Source organism: Electrona antarctica (assembly GCF_951216825.1).
Source record: "Electrona antarctica genome assembly, chromosome: 18".
NCBI classification, from domain to species: Eukaryota; Metazoa; Chordata; class Actinopteri; order Myctophiformes; family Myctophidae; genus Electrona; species Electrona antarctica.
The window spans coordinates 38,812,068-38,829,788 of NC_136799.1; the positions used below are offsets into that span (position 1 = coordinate 38,812,068).

At 43.4% G+C, this 17,721-nt stretch overlaps 1 protein-coding gene across 2 annotated transcripts in view; it reads left to right on the forward strand.

Moving 5' to 3' along the window:
- The first annotated feature begins 373 nt into the window (after positions 1-373).
- Positions 374-17,721, forward strand: part of LOC306942195 (MAM domain-containing glycosylphosphatidylinositol anchor protein 2-like) — a 77,525-nt gene continuing 60,177 nt past the window's right edge. Inside the window, exons 1-2 of one of the 2 annotated variants that reach the window (XM_079527960.1) lie at positions 374-512; positions 17,274-17,416. In XM_079527960.1, coding sequence (XP_079384086.1) covers positions 17,372-17,416 — 45 coding nt within the window. In that variant the 5' untranslated portion in view covers positions 374-512; positions 17,274-17,371. The remainder of the gene's footprint in view (positions 513-17,273; positions 17,417-17,721) is intronic. The other variant, XM_079527961.1, reaches the window with a different exon arrangement.

The window sequence follows — 17,721 nt, forward strand, 5'->3', positions numbered from 1 at the left end:
TAACCCATTTTTCACCCCTGTGTCAATTATCTAATGTGATCCTGGGCTCTACACACCCTCCGCCAACCTAGTCCCCATATATGGGGGACATGGGGAGAGCAACGGACTTGAACTCATGCTTCCTTCATGCCTGAGTGTCCCATTTATGGGTATGCTGTAATATTTTATTTTGCTTATTATTCTGAATATGCATATTGTGAATGTGTTTTTCTTTTGGGTAACAAACTGTATTTTTTGGTATTTGTATGGTGAGATAGTGCCATCTACTGTGCTCTGTATTTGTGGTCTGTTTCTTGGGCAGGTTGAATTAGGCTCACCTAATCAGCTAATCACCTCATTTCAATCACCTGTTGGGTTTGGGCATGTTTGGGCAGAACAAACAGAGCAGAGGTGAAGAGAGGAGCTCTTTCATGTCAGAGAGTCTCCACAAAAGATAAGAAAGAAAATGTAAAATAGTAACAAGAACAAGAACTTAACTGAACTCCTAAAAATCTGTGCAGACGGTGCATACGGTATGTTCCCAGTTGTTTTGTTTGTGTCTGTACAAGTTATATTGTCATTCTGTCGTGTATTTGTTTGTTTGTGACATGTGGACATTTCATTGTGATTGTAAACATGTGAATATGGACAATTCATGAACATTTAAAAAGAGGACAGCATGACATTCATATTTCATCATCATACTATAATCATCATCATCATCATCATCATCATCATCATCATCATCATCATCATCATCATCATCATCATCATCATCATCATCATCATCATCATCATCATCATCATCATCATCATCATACTATAATTCAGTCAATGTCTGAATGTGTGTGTGTCTGTCTGTGTGTCAGAAACACCGCCGTAGCTCCTCACTGCCTGCACCAATCACTCCCACTTTTCACACAGGCATTGACCATAATAATATGGAGGTCTTAACGAAGCCCTTTTTTCAATTTAACAAATTAGAGATTAAAAATGAATTTATTAGTGAATTAAAAATGCGAAAACGCACCCAGGGCGCAGTACCCCCCACGGCCACAATGGGGGGGGGGGGGGGGGGGGGGAGATATCTCACAACGGGTAAGGGCTAGTGGTAATAATTTATTGTGTTAAAAATATTTGGGTGATTTCGTTGTAGTTTTTCACGTTGTCGCTTGGGATAAATAAAAAGCCCTCGTGATATCAGTTGGAATGTTGTCTTATTCTGCACCAGATGAAGATGGTTTAGGAGCAGTTACAGTTGTCAAAGCCAACCCGAGAGAAAATAGGCCAGGCTTCACCTGGTAAAAATGTACATTGACATTATACAAACAAATTAACCTGACATCTGTCTAGATAACATTCTTATCTAAATTACATTTTAAGCTTTAAGCATAAGACTGCATGGTCGTCAAGGCTAGGGCAATTGCTCTGGGCTACGGGTGTACTTAGAGTGTGTAGTGTACATATGAGAACAGGAGGTATGTGTATATATAAAGTAGTCTCTACTAGAACAAGAGACCAATTCAGTTCAGTTCCCCCAAATAACTGCCGAAACACTCACATTTTATTGATAAGACAACATTAAATATTTATATTTAAAATAACTTGCCATCGGAGCCCAATACAATCTATTGGATCCAGACTTGATTGAAAAAAATTACATATATTATTTTCTCAGAGTATGTTTATTGCAATGATCAATCAATCTATTGAATGGATTGATGAATTGATCGTTGGAATAAACATGCTCTGAGAATGCACGCGGCCCACCCATCTGACCACTTAAACTATATTACCCACTACTCCTTTCTTCCCTCTGCCTCAGATCTCTACGCCGATGATATAGCGGCCGACCTACAAGTTCACTGCACATTGTGAGCCTGTAGATCGGCTACTTTCACCGATGTTTGTCCCCCATATCGTTCACTTCAAACTGTCATGGGGAGTCTTCATATCGTTGCTGTCGGGCAGAAACCATGCATCTCTGTATTTCAACTTTTCATGGGTATTTGTTTTTCCATAAATGAAAAAGTGGTTTAAAGTGTCTCTATACAGTAGATGTTATGAATACATTTACTTCAAAATTGGTTCCATTGGAACACAGGTTCTTTTTTTTTTTCCTTCTTCCAATTCCTGAAAAGTATAAAATTTTTGGACATACAAGGTTTACGCGGCAATATATTATTAAAACTCTTTGTGACCCCATTAGCCCGAGGCACTGTTCCCAGATGGCAGTGAGCCCACAAAGTATCTGGGACAGAACTCAACTGAAGAGATCAGAGTAGAATTCCATTGTTGAGCTCCATAAAATCATTCCATTTCTTTTAGCCCCTGGCCGCCTTCCCTCCAGAGGCTTTGCCTTTTGCCGGGCTGCCATTGTAAATAACAATTAGTTCTTAATGACATGCCTAGTTAAAAAAAGGGGAAAAAGCAGCAATTCCGCAACTTATTGTCATGAACGAAACCTTATTCTATTCCAGTATGTTAATACAATATAACAAAACTAGTATATCTGTATGGTAGAGTATATGTCAATACAATATAATTAGAACCTGTATGATAGTGTATGTTAATGCAATATAAATTGTACATCTGAATGGTAGAGTATGTTAATTTAGTGACACTGATAGATGCAGGATGAAGCATATTTCAGCACCATGGACAGTGATACAGTGATAGATCCAGGATGAAGTATATTTCAGAACCATGGACAGTGACACAGTGATAGAGTCAGGATGAGGCATTTTTCAACATTTTTCAACTTGTCTTGTGAAAGGTTTGCAAGATTTGCCAAAGGCATGGACATGCACGCACGCACGCACGCACGCACCCACACATGCATGCATGCACGCACGCACGCACACACGCACGCGCACACACACACACACACACACACACACACACACACAAGAAAGGAAAATGGGGAGATAAAGATAGAGAAAGAAGGGGGTGAGGAACAGAGGGAAAAACAGAGGGAGATGAGCTAGAGAGAGAGAGAGAGAGAGAGAGAGAGAGAGGGTGTAAATAAATGATAATCATCAGACAGGTGACGACCTGCTTCTCTGCAGGGATGGTGTGTGTGTGCAAACACCTGCTCTGTGTCTCCTCTGGTTCTATTCCAGGACACAGGTGTGTTCTGTTCTGCTGAGACTCTGTCTCTCTCTCTGTGGGCCTTCTATTTTGGACCACCGGTACACCACACCACACCATAGTACCACACCACACCTACACTACACTACACTACACTACACTACACTACACTACACTACACTACACTACACCACACTACACTACACCACACCACACCACACCACACCACACCACACCACACTACACTACACTACACTACACTACACTACACCACACTACACTACACCATACTACACTACACTACACTACACTACACTACACTACACCACACCACACCACACTACACTACACTACACTACACTACACTACACTACACCACACTACACTACACCATACTACACTACACTACACTACACTACACTACACCATACTACACTACACTACACTACACTACACTACACTACACCACACTACACTCCTGTAATATAGCTGGGTAACAGCTGTCAGGACGTAATATTTCAAATATCAATATTCATAATTTATGAATATGAATTATTCAAATATTACAATATAATAATTATATTGCTCACGTCACTGTAATGTAACATGAGTTCTTGGACAGACTTGCATTAAATATTCAAATCGGTACTTGTACTGTAAATATTGAGATAGACGACTTCTTAATGAAAATCATATAAATTTATTATAACAAAATAAATCAAATGTGTACAAACAATCCCAAAATTGACACAGGTTTAAATGAAACCTTTTGATCAAAGTAAGGTCAGGTAAAGGTAAATAGTGATAGCTCATGAAACAAATAAAGGGAAAAGAAACATAATAAAAGAGAGGTTTCAAAAATAACAGATCTACCCTACCCTGAATGCTACACTCAGTTGCCTTTTATCATGTGATATAATGCTCGCCTGTGTGTGGAGGGGACGTCAACAGTGGATGTTCAGGCCCAGAAGGGTGTAGCTGCGTGTTGCTAGCCCCGGGAGGCTAGTGGCTGGCGGCAGCCATTATCTGTAGCGGTGACCATGTGGTAGCTGGGGCCGTGTGCTGTTGGGCTCGCCCGGGAGGCGAGGGGCAGTGGATTAGTTGTCGTCAGAGGCAGCTCGTCGCAGGCATCGGTTTCCCTCGTCGGGATCAGCTTGGTGGCGCTTGGCTTAAGCTGACCCTCTTGAAGATTCGAGCGGCAGAGGAGACTTGGGATGTCTTATCCTCGCTGTGGCGTTGAGAGGCGCGTAGAGAGAGAAGCTGTTGTCTGGTCAGTTTTGGGTTGCCTCACGGTCTCTGGGAACCGGCCGCTGTGGCGCTGAGGTCTTACCCAGAAAATGGAACTTCTGCGGTTGGGACAGGAGTCAACCCAGGGCCTGGTCAGTGAAGGAGGACAGCTGTGTGTGTGGGGGGGGACGTGGCGTCAAACCCTCCCTCCTCCGTCGTCCCAGTAGAAATTAAGAGAGAGATGGCTGCCTGGCCAGTCATCATATATATGAAGAGGCGGGGACTGCAGCTCCTTGTCCTGCAAGGAGCTGCAGTCCAGAGGTGTGTGAGCTGTAGGGGGCTGTCCCCTTAAACCATGAACCATAAAGCACATGAAATACTAACTCTTCACTAGTGGTTCTGGGAAGCTCCTATTAATACATCTGACTGAATATTTGGAATCAGCATGAATTTCCACATGTGGAGATATCAAACAGTACATTAGAAGTCAGGCAAGCCATAATATAATTATTTACAGGCACACATCACATTAATTAAACACAATATATATATGGTTGAACCCCAATACATAGTATACAAATATATATATATATTTGTGGTTCAAAGGCATAATACGTCAAATTGTTCGCTTTCCATTGTGAAGTTCTGCTGGGTCACTATCGGCATCCTGCATGCTCATGTAGCCTGCATTCCAATGGGCAATAAAACTCCAAAACATTATGTAGGGGTCCTGGTTCAGCCCCCCCCAAGCAGTCAAGCAGTGTCAGGGAGAACATGGGGGGGGTTGTGTACCGTGCCTGTAATGTGTTCATTTGGTTATGAACAAAAATCCATCTGTGTTCATATCTGTCCGGTACCACGCTACACTTAACTACACTACACTACACTACACTACATCTATATATACATAGCTAATGTTGTCACGTGACCAAATTGTTGTGCCCTTCGTGGCGTTCCGCCGCTATCTCCTCATGTCGCGCCGGCCGCCGAGCCTTGCCACATCCACGGAATACAAGCAACTGGGTCTATGAAACCCTCGCACCGCGTCCACTGCACGTATCAAACATGGTCACTAGGGGGAGCCAGGGCACAGTGTACATGCAACAGCTACAATGCTCACAACCCAGTCACATAGGGCTGGGGCGGTATGGGAGTTTTATTACCGCGGTTATTGTCGGCCCCCATACCGCCGGTATGGCGGTAATTACCGCACCCCCCCCCCCGCGCGAAAAAAAAATCCTCCGGTTTTATAGTGTTATTCAGTCCGGTGGAACACCGTGTACGGAGATGTATAGAGCAGCTCAGCAGTCAGCACAATCCGGTAAAACACCGTGTACGGAGATGTATAGAGCAGCTCAGCACAATGTATGCACCGCGGACCCCAGATGTCATTTTTTTATTCGATTTAATGGCGGTTTTATAAAGGTCCCGTCGTTTACTTATCACCTATGCTGCTGCTTTACTTTTAAGGAAGCCGGACAATACCTGTAGCCTACAAAGATTAACAATAAAGAACTTGAAGTTTACTTTAACGTGAACCTCGTCTGTCTTTACTGATACTGAATGGACCTCATCAATGAACATTTAATAATGACATCACTTTCTGGCAAAAATAAATGATTATCATGATTCACCATGTTATTATGATGCCACGGTAGCCTCGCAAGTTTTATTGCTCGTTTTATTTACCTGCTGATGTTTGCTCGTCTCGTAGTCACGCTGCAAATCATCGTTCCAAATGTTTATATTCCAACGCGGTATAGTAAAGAAATTGCAGGGCCATCCATGATCATGACATTAATGTAATCCGTGAAAGATTATTTGGAAAGTCTCGTCTCAGATAAAAAAAACATTTTGCAGATCAAACTGTCGTATTTGTTTGCGACAGTGCCGTCTTCCGTGACCGTCACGTGAATCGACGCCGGAAATGGCAGATCTCCAAGCTCGGAGGTGAGCTTGTAGATCAGCTTTTTTGACAGGTGATACGCGAAAGTATTACATTATAATGGTGATGTACTCCGAGCCAAGCTATTTCAAATCAATCCATTCAACATGAACAAACCTGTGAATGCTATAGGTGCGATACCGTGCGAAATATAAATAGCTCATTAAGTCGAAAAAAGAAAAGAGCAATTCCATAGACCATGCGATTCTTGGGAGATGGTAAAATGTCGCCATCTACTGCTTATTTCATATAAGCAGTAGATGGCGACATTTTACCAGTAAAGTAAAGTTTTGCCAGTTGACGTTCTTTAGGCTATACAAAACATTATACACTGTCTGTAATTGTATACTGGAGATATTTACATTAAAGTCATTAACATGAACCAACAATTTCCAAATACGATTTATTCATAGCCATTAGCCATTGAACAGCAGCACAACAATAATGCAAATTGCAAAGTCAGTCACAGTCTCACAGTCTCACAACAATTCTTTGAAAAAAGAATTATTTCAGTGCAAAAATATGTTCAAGCACAAACAAACAAAACAAAAAACAGCCATTTAGGCAATATAGTGCAATGCTCTGCTGTAGTGTGTAGTGCAAATTCACAGTATAATGTTATTCACAGTATAACAAGTAAAGTAGTAAGTTAAGTAAGTAAATAAAACAGTAAGTAAATAAAATGGAACAAATATGTTCCAAGTTATATGTTCCAAATATGTTCCAAGAACATAATATGTCCTTGAGACCTTGACATGAAATAGCCCATCCTAACTAGGCACACAAGGCAGCTTTGGCTGCTCTTTTTCAAGTAGTAGGCTAAGTAAGTAAACAAGTAGTAAGTAAGTAAGTAAATAAAACGGAACATATGTTCCAAGAACATATAATGTCCTTGACATGAAATAGCCCATCTAACTAGGCACGCAAGGCAGCTTTGGCTGCTCTTTTTCTAGCCTCACGCTCACTTTTCAGGTTTCTTGCCAGGCAAACCAACATGTTGACTTTTTCTGGCTTAAGGCAGGCCCTCATTGGTGTCACCACCCTGCCAGCAGCACTGAACACACGCTCCGACGCAGTGCTTGTAGCACATACGGTCATGTACTTTCTGGCAAGCTTGGACAAGAGAGGGAATCTGGCCTCATTGTGCTTCCACCAGATGAGCGGATCATCATGATCATCAATGGCTTCCTCCTGGATATATCTTGTGAGCTCTGTGTCTGCACGGATTCTCTTGGGGATCGGAATGGAGGCCCTTTGTTTCCGTTGGCTCAGAAGGTCAGCCAGAGTCCTCTTTTTGATAGGAGGTGGTGCACGTGGAGGGGCATCATCATCATCTCCATCTGAGGCCCTGGCCCTGGGCATGGCACCATCATCATCATCACGCCTGAGCCTCTCTTCGTCAGCCATTTCGGCTAATATCTCTTCGAGTATGACATCTTTCACTTCATCAGCTGGGATGCAGCCCTTGTGTCTGGGATCAAGAAACGATGCCTTTGCCAACAAATGCTGTAGTTTAGGGTCTGCGTACTTCGCATTCAAGACATCAAGCATCTTCTTCCTCAGGTTTACCGTTAACTCGGTGTCTTGTGGCTCAGTCGTTGCGAGAATTTCCTCGTTTAACAGCTGCAACACTGGTTTCACAGAAGAGCCTGTGACTGAGTTCTCCTCAGAGAGGGAATCTGTGAATTCAGCTACTGGCTTCAGTGCTGCATTTATTGACTCCAGCACACCTTTGCTCTGCCACTTAGGAACGTTGTTGAGGCTTTTCTTGTCACCCTCCAACGCCTTTTCGATGGCTGGCAGTTGGTCCAAAATGCGTTGTACCATTTTCTGTGTAGAACCCCACCTGGTAGGGCAATCCTGTGGGAAAAAAACAAAAAAAACAGCAGATCCCCTACTAATAAATTAATAGAAAGCTGTTTGATCATTTACACATGATAATGATGATACAACACAAAAACAGGGACATGACTGTAGTCGTTAAAATGCCTATAGAGGGCGCTATGAGCCTGTTCTGCGTCAGGCCAGGTGACGAGCAGAGTTTAATGTTTATTTTGTCCGTGTTTGTTTTACATCACCCAACCATAGCAACATGAGTTAATATATTAGCGCCCCTCACTTCACTCGGGTGTGATTTTATTTAACGTATATACTTTTATTTTTTTGCATTTGCTCATTGTATCACTTTGAGATTCCCATTATTATATTAGGCCTATATATTTAATAAAATACGTCGATAACTATTGACTATTGATTAAGAAATATGAAATTAAGAACAACTTTAACTCACCATGACTAAACCTTTGGCAGTTGTTTCAAGGTTTGGGTTGAGGTCCTTCAGTGTTTCCCTGAGCTTTTTCTTTTTTTTCCAGCTTTTTGAAAAGGTTCTCACGAGACCTTTGCACATGCCGAGTGCTCGGGATGTCCTGGCATCCTCCGCCTTCAATGCATTGGTTACAGCCAAATGCAAATTGTGGCCAAAGCAGTTTAGCCATGTCCACCCAAGGTCTCGAATAGCAGCAACTATGTTGGCTCCATTATCCGTAGTAATGCAAGCCAGTCGCTTCTCATCCAGTTGCCAGCGTTGGAGGGCTTCTCTGAGGGCTTCAGCCAAATGTACTGCAGTGTGGCTTTCTGGTAGAAACTCTGTCTCCAAGCACTTCACTTTTAACACCCACTCTTTGGTCAAGTAGTGTACCGTAAGGCTCATGTAGGGCATCATGTTTACGCTTGACCACAAATCGGTTGTCAACGAGTAGAAGGAAACGTCCTTCAGCTCCTGCTCGACATCTTCTCTCATCGCATCATACAAACCCGGCACTGCTTTCCCAGAAAAGTATTTTCTGTCAGGTAGTGTATATTGTCTGTCGAACGTGTACAACATGTCCATGAATGCCCCTTTATCCACGGTGCGAAATGGTACGGTTTCTTCAGCCAAGTAGCGTACCACGCTGTCGGTGAGCTTACGCCATCGGTTGCTGTCTCGCTCGTATTTTGCCACTCTAGCATAGGACTCGGAGACTCCTAGCTGTCGCCTGCTATGTCCTTCATTTCCAGAAGACTGAGTAGAACTGCTTTCGCCGCCATCGGCGCCGTGCTTCGACTCAGCAAACTTTGCAGGATGGCTTACTCTGAGATGCGTCCTGGGGTTTGTTGTATTTCCACGACGAGCAGAAATCTTGGCGCCACAGATGCGGCAAATGACCTCATCCACATTTTTTGCCTTGCCGTTGTCGTCTGGTATAAACCCAAAATATTTCCAAATAGACGCTGTGACATTTGGCTTAGTAATCAATTTAGTTATATCGACAACAACACCTCCACCTCCAGTTGCCATTGTTTGTTTGGAGAGGAGAAACACGTTGAGCGGAAGTTGACTGGATTGGTCGACTCAACTCAGACAGGCAGTGGCACACACAAGAAACCCCCCATACGTTTTATAATGGACTGTCCCTGTCCGTGTCTTGCTCAAGATAACTGATTTACAAGCTAACACTGCCTCGAGTCGAGAGGCGATCTGAGCTTGTGGGTCTGCTATTAAGGAGCCGACACAATCCCGCCCCCGAACGCGAAGCCAATACCATACAGGTTAGCCTAGTCTAGCATCATGATTCATGATATGTTCATAAATAATCAGACACTAAACAATGATACTTGTTTATTATGGTAAACTTTTGTTTTAATTTTATACAACACCATATGCACCCGTAGGCCTATATAAAAAAAGTTTAAATAAATTATATTAAAAAAAAAAAAAAAAAGAAAATAAATCTTTTTTTTTTTTTTAACCGCGGTAATGAACCCGACACCGCGGTATGCGTTACATACCGGCGGTATGGCGATATTGCGGTTATTGCACCCAGCCCTACAGTCACACTTCACTAAATATTTTACACATGAAGCTTAAACACAAATAATAACACTAACAATAATAACTAACACTAATAACAATAACAATAATACAAAGTACAGTACAGTACAGTACAGTACAGTACAGTACAGTACAGTACAGTACAGTACAGAGGGGAACAGGAGAGTACAGTACAGTACAGCACAGTACATTACAGCACACAACAAAGGATTACAGTACAGTACAAAGGATTAAAGTACAGTACAGTAAAGTTACAGCACAGTAGCAAAGCAGAGTACAAAGGATTACAGTACAGTACAGTACAGTACAGTACAAAGGATTACAGTACAGTACAAAGGACTACAGTACAGTACAAAGTAGGGATGCCGCCGATTAATCGATTTTCCGATTTATCATCGGAGTCTCCGAAATCGAAAAAAAATAAATAGCCAAAAGTACTTCATACCAGCTACCATAACTACTTCTCCCCAAATCCAAATGGATTTAATTTTCCATCCTGAATGGCAGTAACTAGCATATAATGAGAACTGAGAAGATCTCCACAAAGGTTTACTGATCAAAACTGATTATAAAACTGTAACCATCAAAGCATGCACTCGACATATAATGGTTATGTGACCATGGCATGTGCATAATATAAAATCTTAAAAGTTTTATCTGATATTGATTAAAAAAAGAAAAGATGTTTACAGTACAGTACAGTACAGTACAGTACAGTACAGTACAGTACAGTACAGTACAGTACAGTACAGTACAGTACAGTACAAAGGGTAACAGCACAGTACAGTACAAAGGGTTACAGCACAGTACAGCACAGTAAAGTTACAGTACAGTACAGTACATTCCAGAGTACAGTACAGTACAGTACAGTACAGTACAGTACAGTACAGTACAGTACAGTACAGTACAGTACAGTACAGAGGAATACAGTACAGAGGAGTACAGCACAGTACAGTACAGTATAGAGTAGTACAGATGAGTACAGTACAGTAGAGTCGCTCAGAATTAAGAGTGTCTGCTAAATGCCTACAGAGGAGTACAGTACAGTACAGTAGATTGCCATTGGCGACGCGTGGTGCTAGGATGAGCGTGCTGAAGGCCCGCGAAATTCTAGTACACTACACTACACTACACCACACCACACCACACCACACCACACCACACCACACCACACTACACTACAACAGGGATCCTCAACGTTTTTGGCTGGGGACCCCAGCCATGGCTTTGGCCATGTGTCGCGACCCCCGTCCTGCCCCCCTCCCCACCACCAATACGAACTGACTGCAAAAATAACCTTAATAATAGAGAAAATATATCATTAGCGAATACTGAAACCAGATATAATCAATCATCAAAAGTGTTTGCATACTATATAAACTCTTAATTTCCATTTTCCAGCTATTCATATATATATATATTTTTAATAATTTAGGAACCCCCAAAAATAATTTGGCGACCCCCCCCCGAGGGGTCGCGACTCACGGGTTGAGAACCCCTGCACTACAACACCACCTGGCATTCTGGCTCCAGTATTTGTGCTTGGCTCTTCTCTTTTCCCCCAAACAGTTAATCAAATTCCCTCCAGGACACACAGACCACCACCAGGACACACAGTCCGCCCACCAACACATACCACCGCTGCCTGCACCAATCAGTAGGCAGATCTGATTTCCAGGTGCACCCTGGGAAAAAACAAGGGTGCTTAAGAGAGAGGGTGGCCGATGATGTCACAGGCTGTCGTCAGAGAGAGAGAGGGGGGGGGGGAGAGACAGACAGAGAGAGGGGGGAGTGGAAGAGGGAGGTTAGAGACAGAGGGAGAGAGAGAGAGAGAGCGAGAGAGCTAAAAATAGATTTTAGAATAAAACTAGGACAGGGCTGGTGTGCTGATATCTGAATCTTCTCTATCCTCCTCTCTTCCCCTTTCCATCCCCCTCTTTTCACTTCTACTCCTGTCCTCTCACCTGTCCTACTGTCTCTCCTACACTGTCTCCCTCTCACCTGTCCTACTGTCTGTCTCTCCTACACTGTCTCCCTCTCACCTGTCCTACTGTCTCTCCTACGCTGTCTCCCTCTCACCTGTCCTACTGTCTCTCCTACACTGTCTCCCTCTCAGCTGTCCTACTGTCTCTCCTACACTGTCTCCCTCTCAGCTGTCCTACTGTCTGTCTCTCCTACACTGTCTCCCTCTCAGCTGTCCTACTGTCTGTCTCTCCTACACTGTCTCCCTCTCAGCTGTCCTACTGTCTGTCTCTCCTACACTGTCTCCCTCTCAGCTGTCCTACTGTCTGTCTCTCCTACACTGTCTCCTCTCACCTGTCCTACTGTCTCTCCCACACTGTCTCCCTCTCACCTGTCCTACTGTCTGTCTCTCCTACACTGTCTCCCTTTCACCTGTCCTACTGTCTCTCCTACACTGTCTCCCTCTCACCTGTCCTACTGTCTGTCTCTCCTACACTGTCTCCCTTTCACCTGTCCTGTCTCTCCTACACTGTCTCCCTCTCAGCTGTCCTACTGTCTGTCTCTCCTACACTGTCTCCCTTTCACCTGTGCTACTGTCTCTCCTACACTGTCTCCCTCTCAGCTGTCCTACTGTCTGTCTCTCCTACACTGTCTCCTCTCACCTGTCCTACTGTCTCTCCTACACTGTCTCCCTCTCACCTGTCCTACTGTCTGTCTCTCCTACACTGTCTCCCTTTCACCTGTCCTACTGTCTCTCCTACACTGTCTCCCTCTCACCTGTCCTACTGTCTGTCTCTCCTACACTGTCTGTCTCTCACCTGTCCTACTGTCTGTCTCTCCTACACTGTCTCTTTTTCACCTGTCCTACTGTCTCTCCTACACTGTCTCCCTTTCACCTGTCCTACTGTCTCTCCTACACTGTCTCCCTCTCACCTGTCCTACTGTCTGTCTCTCCTACACTGTCTCCCTTTCACCTGTCCTACTGTCTGTCTCTCCTACACTGTCTCCCTCTCACCTGTCCTACTGTCTGTCTCTCCTACACTGTCTCCTTCTCACCTGTCCTACTGTCTGTCTCTCCTACACTGTCTCCCTTTCACCTGTCCTACTGTCTGTCTCTCCTACACTGTCTCCCTTTTACCTGTCCTACTGTCTGTCTCTCCTACACTGTCTCCCTTTCACCTGTCCTACTGTCTGTCTCTCCTACACTGTCTCCCTTTCACCTGTCCTACTGTCTGTCTCTCCTACACTGTCTCCCTTTTACCTGTCCTACTGTCTGTCTCTCCTACACTGTCTCCCTTTCACCTGTCCTACTGTCTGTCTCTCCTACACTGTCTCCCTTTCACCTGTCCTACTGTCTGTCTCTCCTACACTGTCTCCCTTTCACCTGTCCTACTGTCTGTCTCTCCTACACTGTCTCCCTTTCACCTGTCCTACTGTCTGTCTCTCCTACGCTGTCTCCCTCTCAGCTGTCCTACTGTCTGTCTCTCCTACACTGTCTCCCTTTTACCTGTTCTACTGTCTGTCTCTCCTACACTGTCTCCCTCTCAGCTGTCATACTGTCTGTCTCTCCTACACTGTCTCCCTTTCACCTGTCCTACTGTCTGTCCGTCTGTCGCACGCACGCACATCGCACGCACATATCAGAGGTCGCGCTAATGGTCATAGATTTTTTTAAGCATTAATGAAAATCAGGTGCGTAAATAAATGCAGCCCCAGCATTATATTCTGGATTGAATTATTTGAGCATAAATGAGCACTATACACATTTGATATACTGTGGCGGGTTCACCTTGCACATTCATTACCTACATTACCATTGTGTGCATTGAGCGTATGCTGCGTACATAATGGTTTCTCAATTATCTGTTGTGTTTGAACATATTTTATTCAGAGTAACATCAAATCAAAGGGTACTGCACAAAAATTGGCCCTTCATAATGTGGCTCAGCAGCTGACCTGTTAACCTGTTCTGGACGGGACCTCTTTTTGGTGTTTTAAACTGTTATACTTTAGCTATTGAAAAATAGCAGATCTACAAGCTCAGCAGATCTGCTATTTTTGAAAAATCATGAAAATGTGTGCAAATCTTTGAATATATATTCTTTCCCAGTGAACGCTTTTAACTCAAATTTTTGCTGTTGGGGGGGTCCCTGGAATAACATATTCCGGAGGCCAATTCCGGGGGACCTTGACATGAAATAGTTTGAAAACCACTGATATAGAAACATGGGGCTTTTTTTTTTTTTTTTTGACGTCAGGTCTAAATGGGGAAAGGCTATGAATGAATGGGTTAAGGCTACTCACAGATTGTACTGTAATAGATAAGCAGTGGGTATTAGTATTACCGGACTGGCGCTCTGGCATTTCCACTGCTGACAACTAATTCTCTATGCGACAAGTTCACTGCAACAACATAACACTCTCCTCTTATACCTTCAAGTTCACTGCAACAACATAACATTCTCTTCTTATACCTTCAAGTTCACTGCAACAACATAACACTCTCTTCTTATACCTTCAAGTTCACTGCAACAACATAACACTCTCTTCTTATACCTTCAAGGTCACTGCAACAACACAACACTCTCTTCTTATACCTTCAAGTTCACTGCAACAACACAACACTCTCTTCTTATACCTTCAAGTTCACTGCAACAACACAACACTCTCTTCTTATACCTTCAAGTTCACTGCAACAACACAACACTCTCTTCTTATACCTTCAAGTTCACTGCAACAACATAACACTCCTCCTTTACCTTCAAGTTCACTGCAACAACATAACACTCTCTTCTTATACCTTCAAGTTCACTGCAACAACATAACACTCTTCTTATACCTTCAAGTTCACTGCAACAACATAACACTCTCTTCTTATACCTTCAAGTTCACTGCAACAACATAACACTCTCTTCTTATACCTTCAAGTTCACTGCAACAACATAACACTCTCTTCTTATACCTTCAAGTTCACTGCAACAACATAACACTCTTCTTATACCTTCAAGTTCACTGCAACAACATAACACTCTCCTCTTATACCTTCAAGTTCACTGCAACAACATAACACTCTCTTCTTATACCTTCAAGTTCACTGCAACAACATAACACTCTCTTCTTATACCTTCAAGTTCACTGCAACAACATAACACTCTCTTCTTATACCTTCAAGTTCACTGCAACAACATAACACTCTCTTCTTATACCTTCAAGTTCACTGCAACAACATAACACTCTTCTTATACCTTCAAGTTCACTGCAACAACATAACACTCTTCTTATACCTTCAAGTTCACTGCAACAACATAACACTCTTCCTATACCTTCAAGTTCACTGCAACAACATAACACTCTCTTCTTATACCTTCAAGTTCACTGCAACAAGATAACACTCTTCTTATACCTTCAAGTTCACTGCAACAACATAACACTCTTCTTATACCTTCAAGTTCACTGTAACAACATAACACTCTCTTCTTATACATATACATAATGATAAATAATAATACAGAATACACTGTCTCCCATTTACATCCCAATGCAGTGCATATTACACAGGTTATTATTCACAGGAAATGGGTAGTTACACCTATTCCCTGTTAATAATAACTTATGTAAAACAGTGCGTGTGTGTTTTTGGGAGAGAGAGAGAGAGAGAGAGAGAGAGACAGAGAGAGAGAGAGAGAAAGACAGAGACAGCTTGCAAAGCAAGAATATTTGAAATGTTGGCTGATTCGCAATTATTATAATGAACTGCCGTGCCATTGTCAACCAGTCAGGTTTTCCGGAGAGATTACATTTTCCGGTCTTTGTCATAAAAAATCAGACCCGTCTGAAGTGAGTGGTGCTGTACTGTACTGTACTGTACTGTACTGTACTGTACTGTACTGTACTGTACTGTACTGTACTGTACTGTACTGTACTGTACTTGCACCTGTACTGTACTGTACTGTACTGTACTGTACTAGCCCTTCTCCCTAGCCTGTGTGTGTCTGTGCCTGTGTGTTAGGCTGTGCAACAGTGACACTTGGTGGTGAACAAACGCTATAACACTATTTTCGTGCTCGGACACAGCCAGGGACAGACACAGCCACACACCTAGCTGTCTATAGGAGTGGTTGCACCACTCAATGTCTGGACTAACACAGCCTTGTTAGTGTATATATATATATATGTATATATATATGTATATATATATATATATATATATATATATATATATATATATATAGTACGTATAAGAAAACCAGTCGGATTGAAAAAGAAACACTAGTTCTTCAGCTCGAGGCAGCGCAAGCAGGAGGCTTTGATGTTGTCGCGGTACAAACCAAGCTTCTTAGATGTTATTCTTCTTCTTGTAAATTATTGTATTCATAATTATTGTATATGAAATGTGCGTGCGTGCGTGCGTGCGTGCGTGCGTGCGTGCGTGCGTGCGTGCGTGCTGAAACCATGTCTTACATCTTAAATGGTTGCCATGGCATGTACTTTATACAGGGGCCTCTACATAAGTATGCACGTCAGAATAGTTATTTGATATCAATAGGTATCTTCTATTTTCAGGTCCTCCATCATGCTGTATAAGCATTGTACTGTGAAGCTGGGCATGTTTAGCCTGTGTAATGATGACTCTGTTCTCTCTAACAATACACCCCTGATGTCGTTGTAAATGAAATCCATAGGGAGGTGTTGATTCTCGAGGTCGGCTGTACTTTCATACAGCTTAGAGGAAGCCTTTCTAACCAAAGTGCTAAAATATCAATAGCTAGAGCAGACCATCTCACAGCTAGACTACAGATGTAAACTTTTGGTTTTGTAATCTATGGTAGTTGATAGAAAACTAGATAGAAAACTAGAATTTTTTTTTATAGAAAACTAGAAAAAGGTCTCCACCAGGCCAGGTCAGGTTGTGGCCTCCTGGTGGCACTATAATAGGCCAATGTGTGCCAAGGGTGCCATTTGTTCTTACGCCTCTGATGGCAATTGGATGATTTGAGGCATTTTGTTCCAAAAATGTGTTTTACAAAAAAACTGTGTATCTTATCATGTTGCTTACGTGTGTGTGTGTGTGTGTGTGTGTGTGTGTGTGTGTGTGTGTGTGTGTGTGTGTGTGTGTGTGTGTGTGTGTGTGTGTGTGCGTGTGTGTGCGCGTATGTGTGCGTGCGTGCATGCGCGCGCGTGTGCGTGCGTGTACGGCAGCGCCCCCTAGCGTGCGTATCGTGCACTCGGGTCAGGCGTGCAACGTGGAGGAGGAGGGCGGCTACACGGAGAGAGTTTACACCATCAGAGAGGGAGAGATGCTGGAGCTACAATGTCTGACCACTGGACACCCTCGACCGCAGGTTGGAACGCCACAACAGGCCATGCCACGCCACACCGTGACACACCACGCCACACCATGACACACCACGCCACACCGTGACACACCACGCCACACCGTGACACACCACGCCACACCGTGACACACCACGCCACACCGTGACACACCACGCCACACCATGACACACCACACCACACCGTGACACACCACGCCACACCGTGACACACCACGCCACACCGTGACACACCACGCCACACCGTGACACACCACGCCACACCGTGACACACCACGCCACACCGTGACACACCACGCCACACCGTGACACAC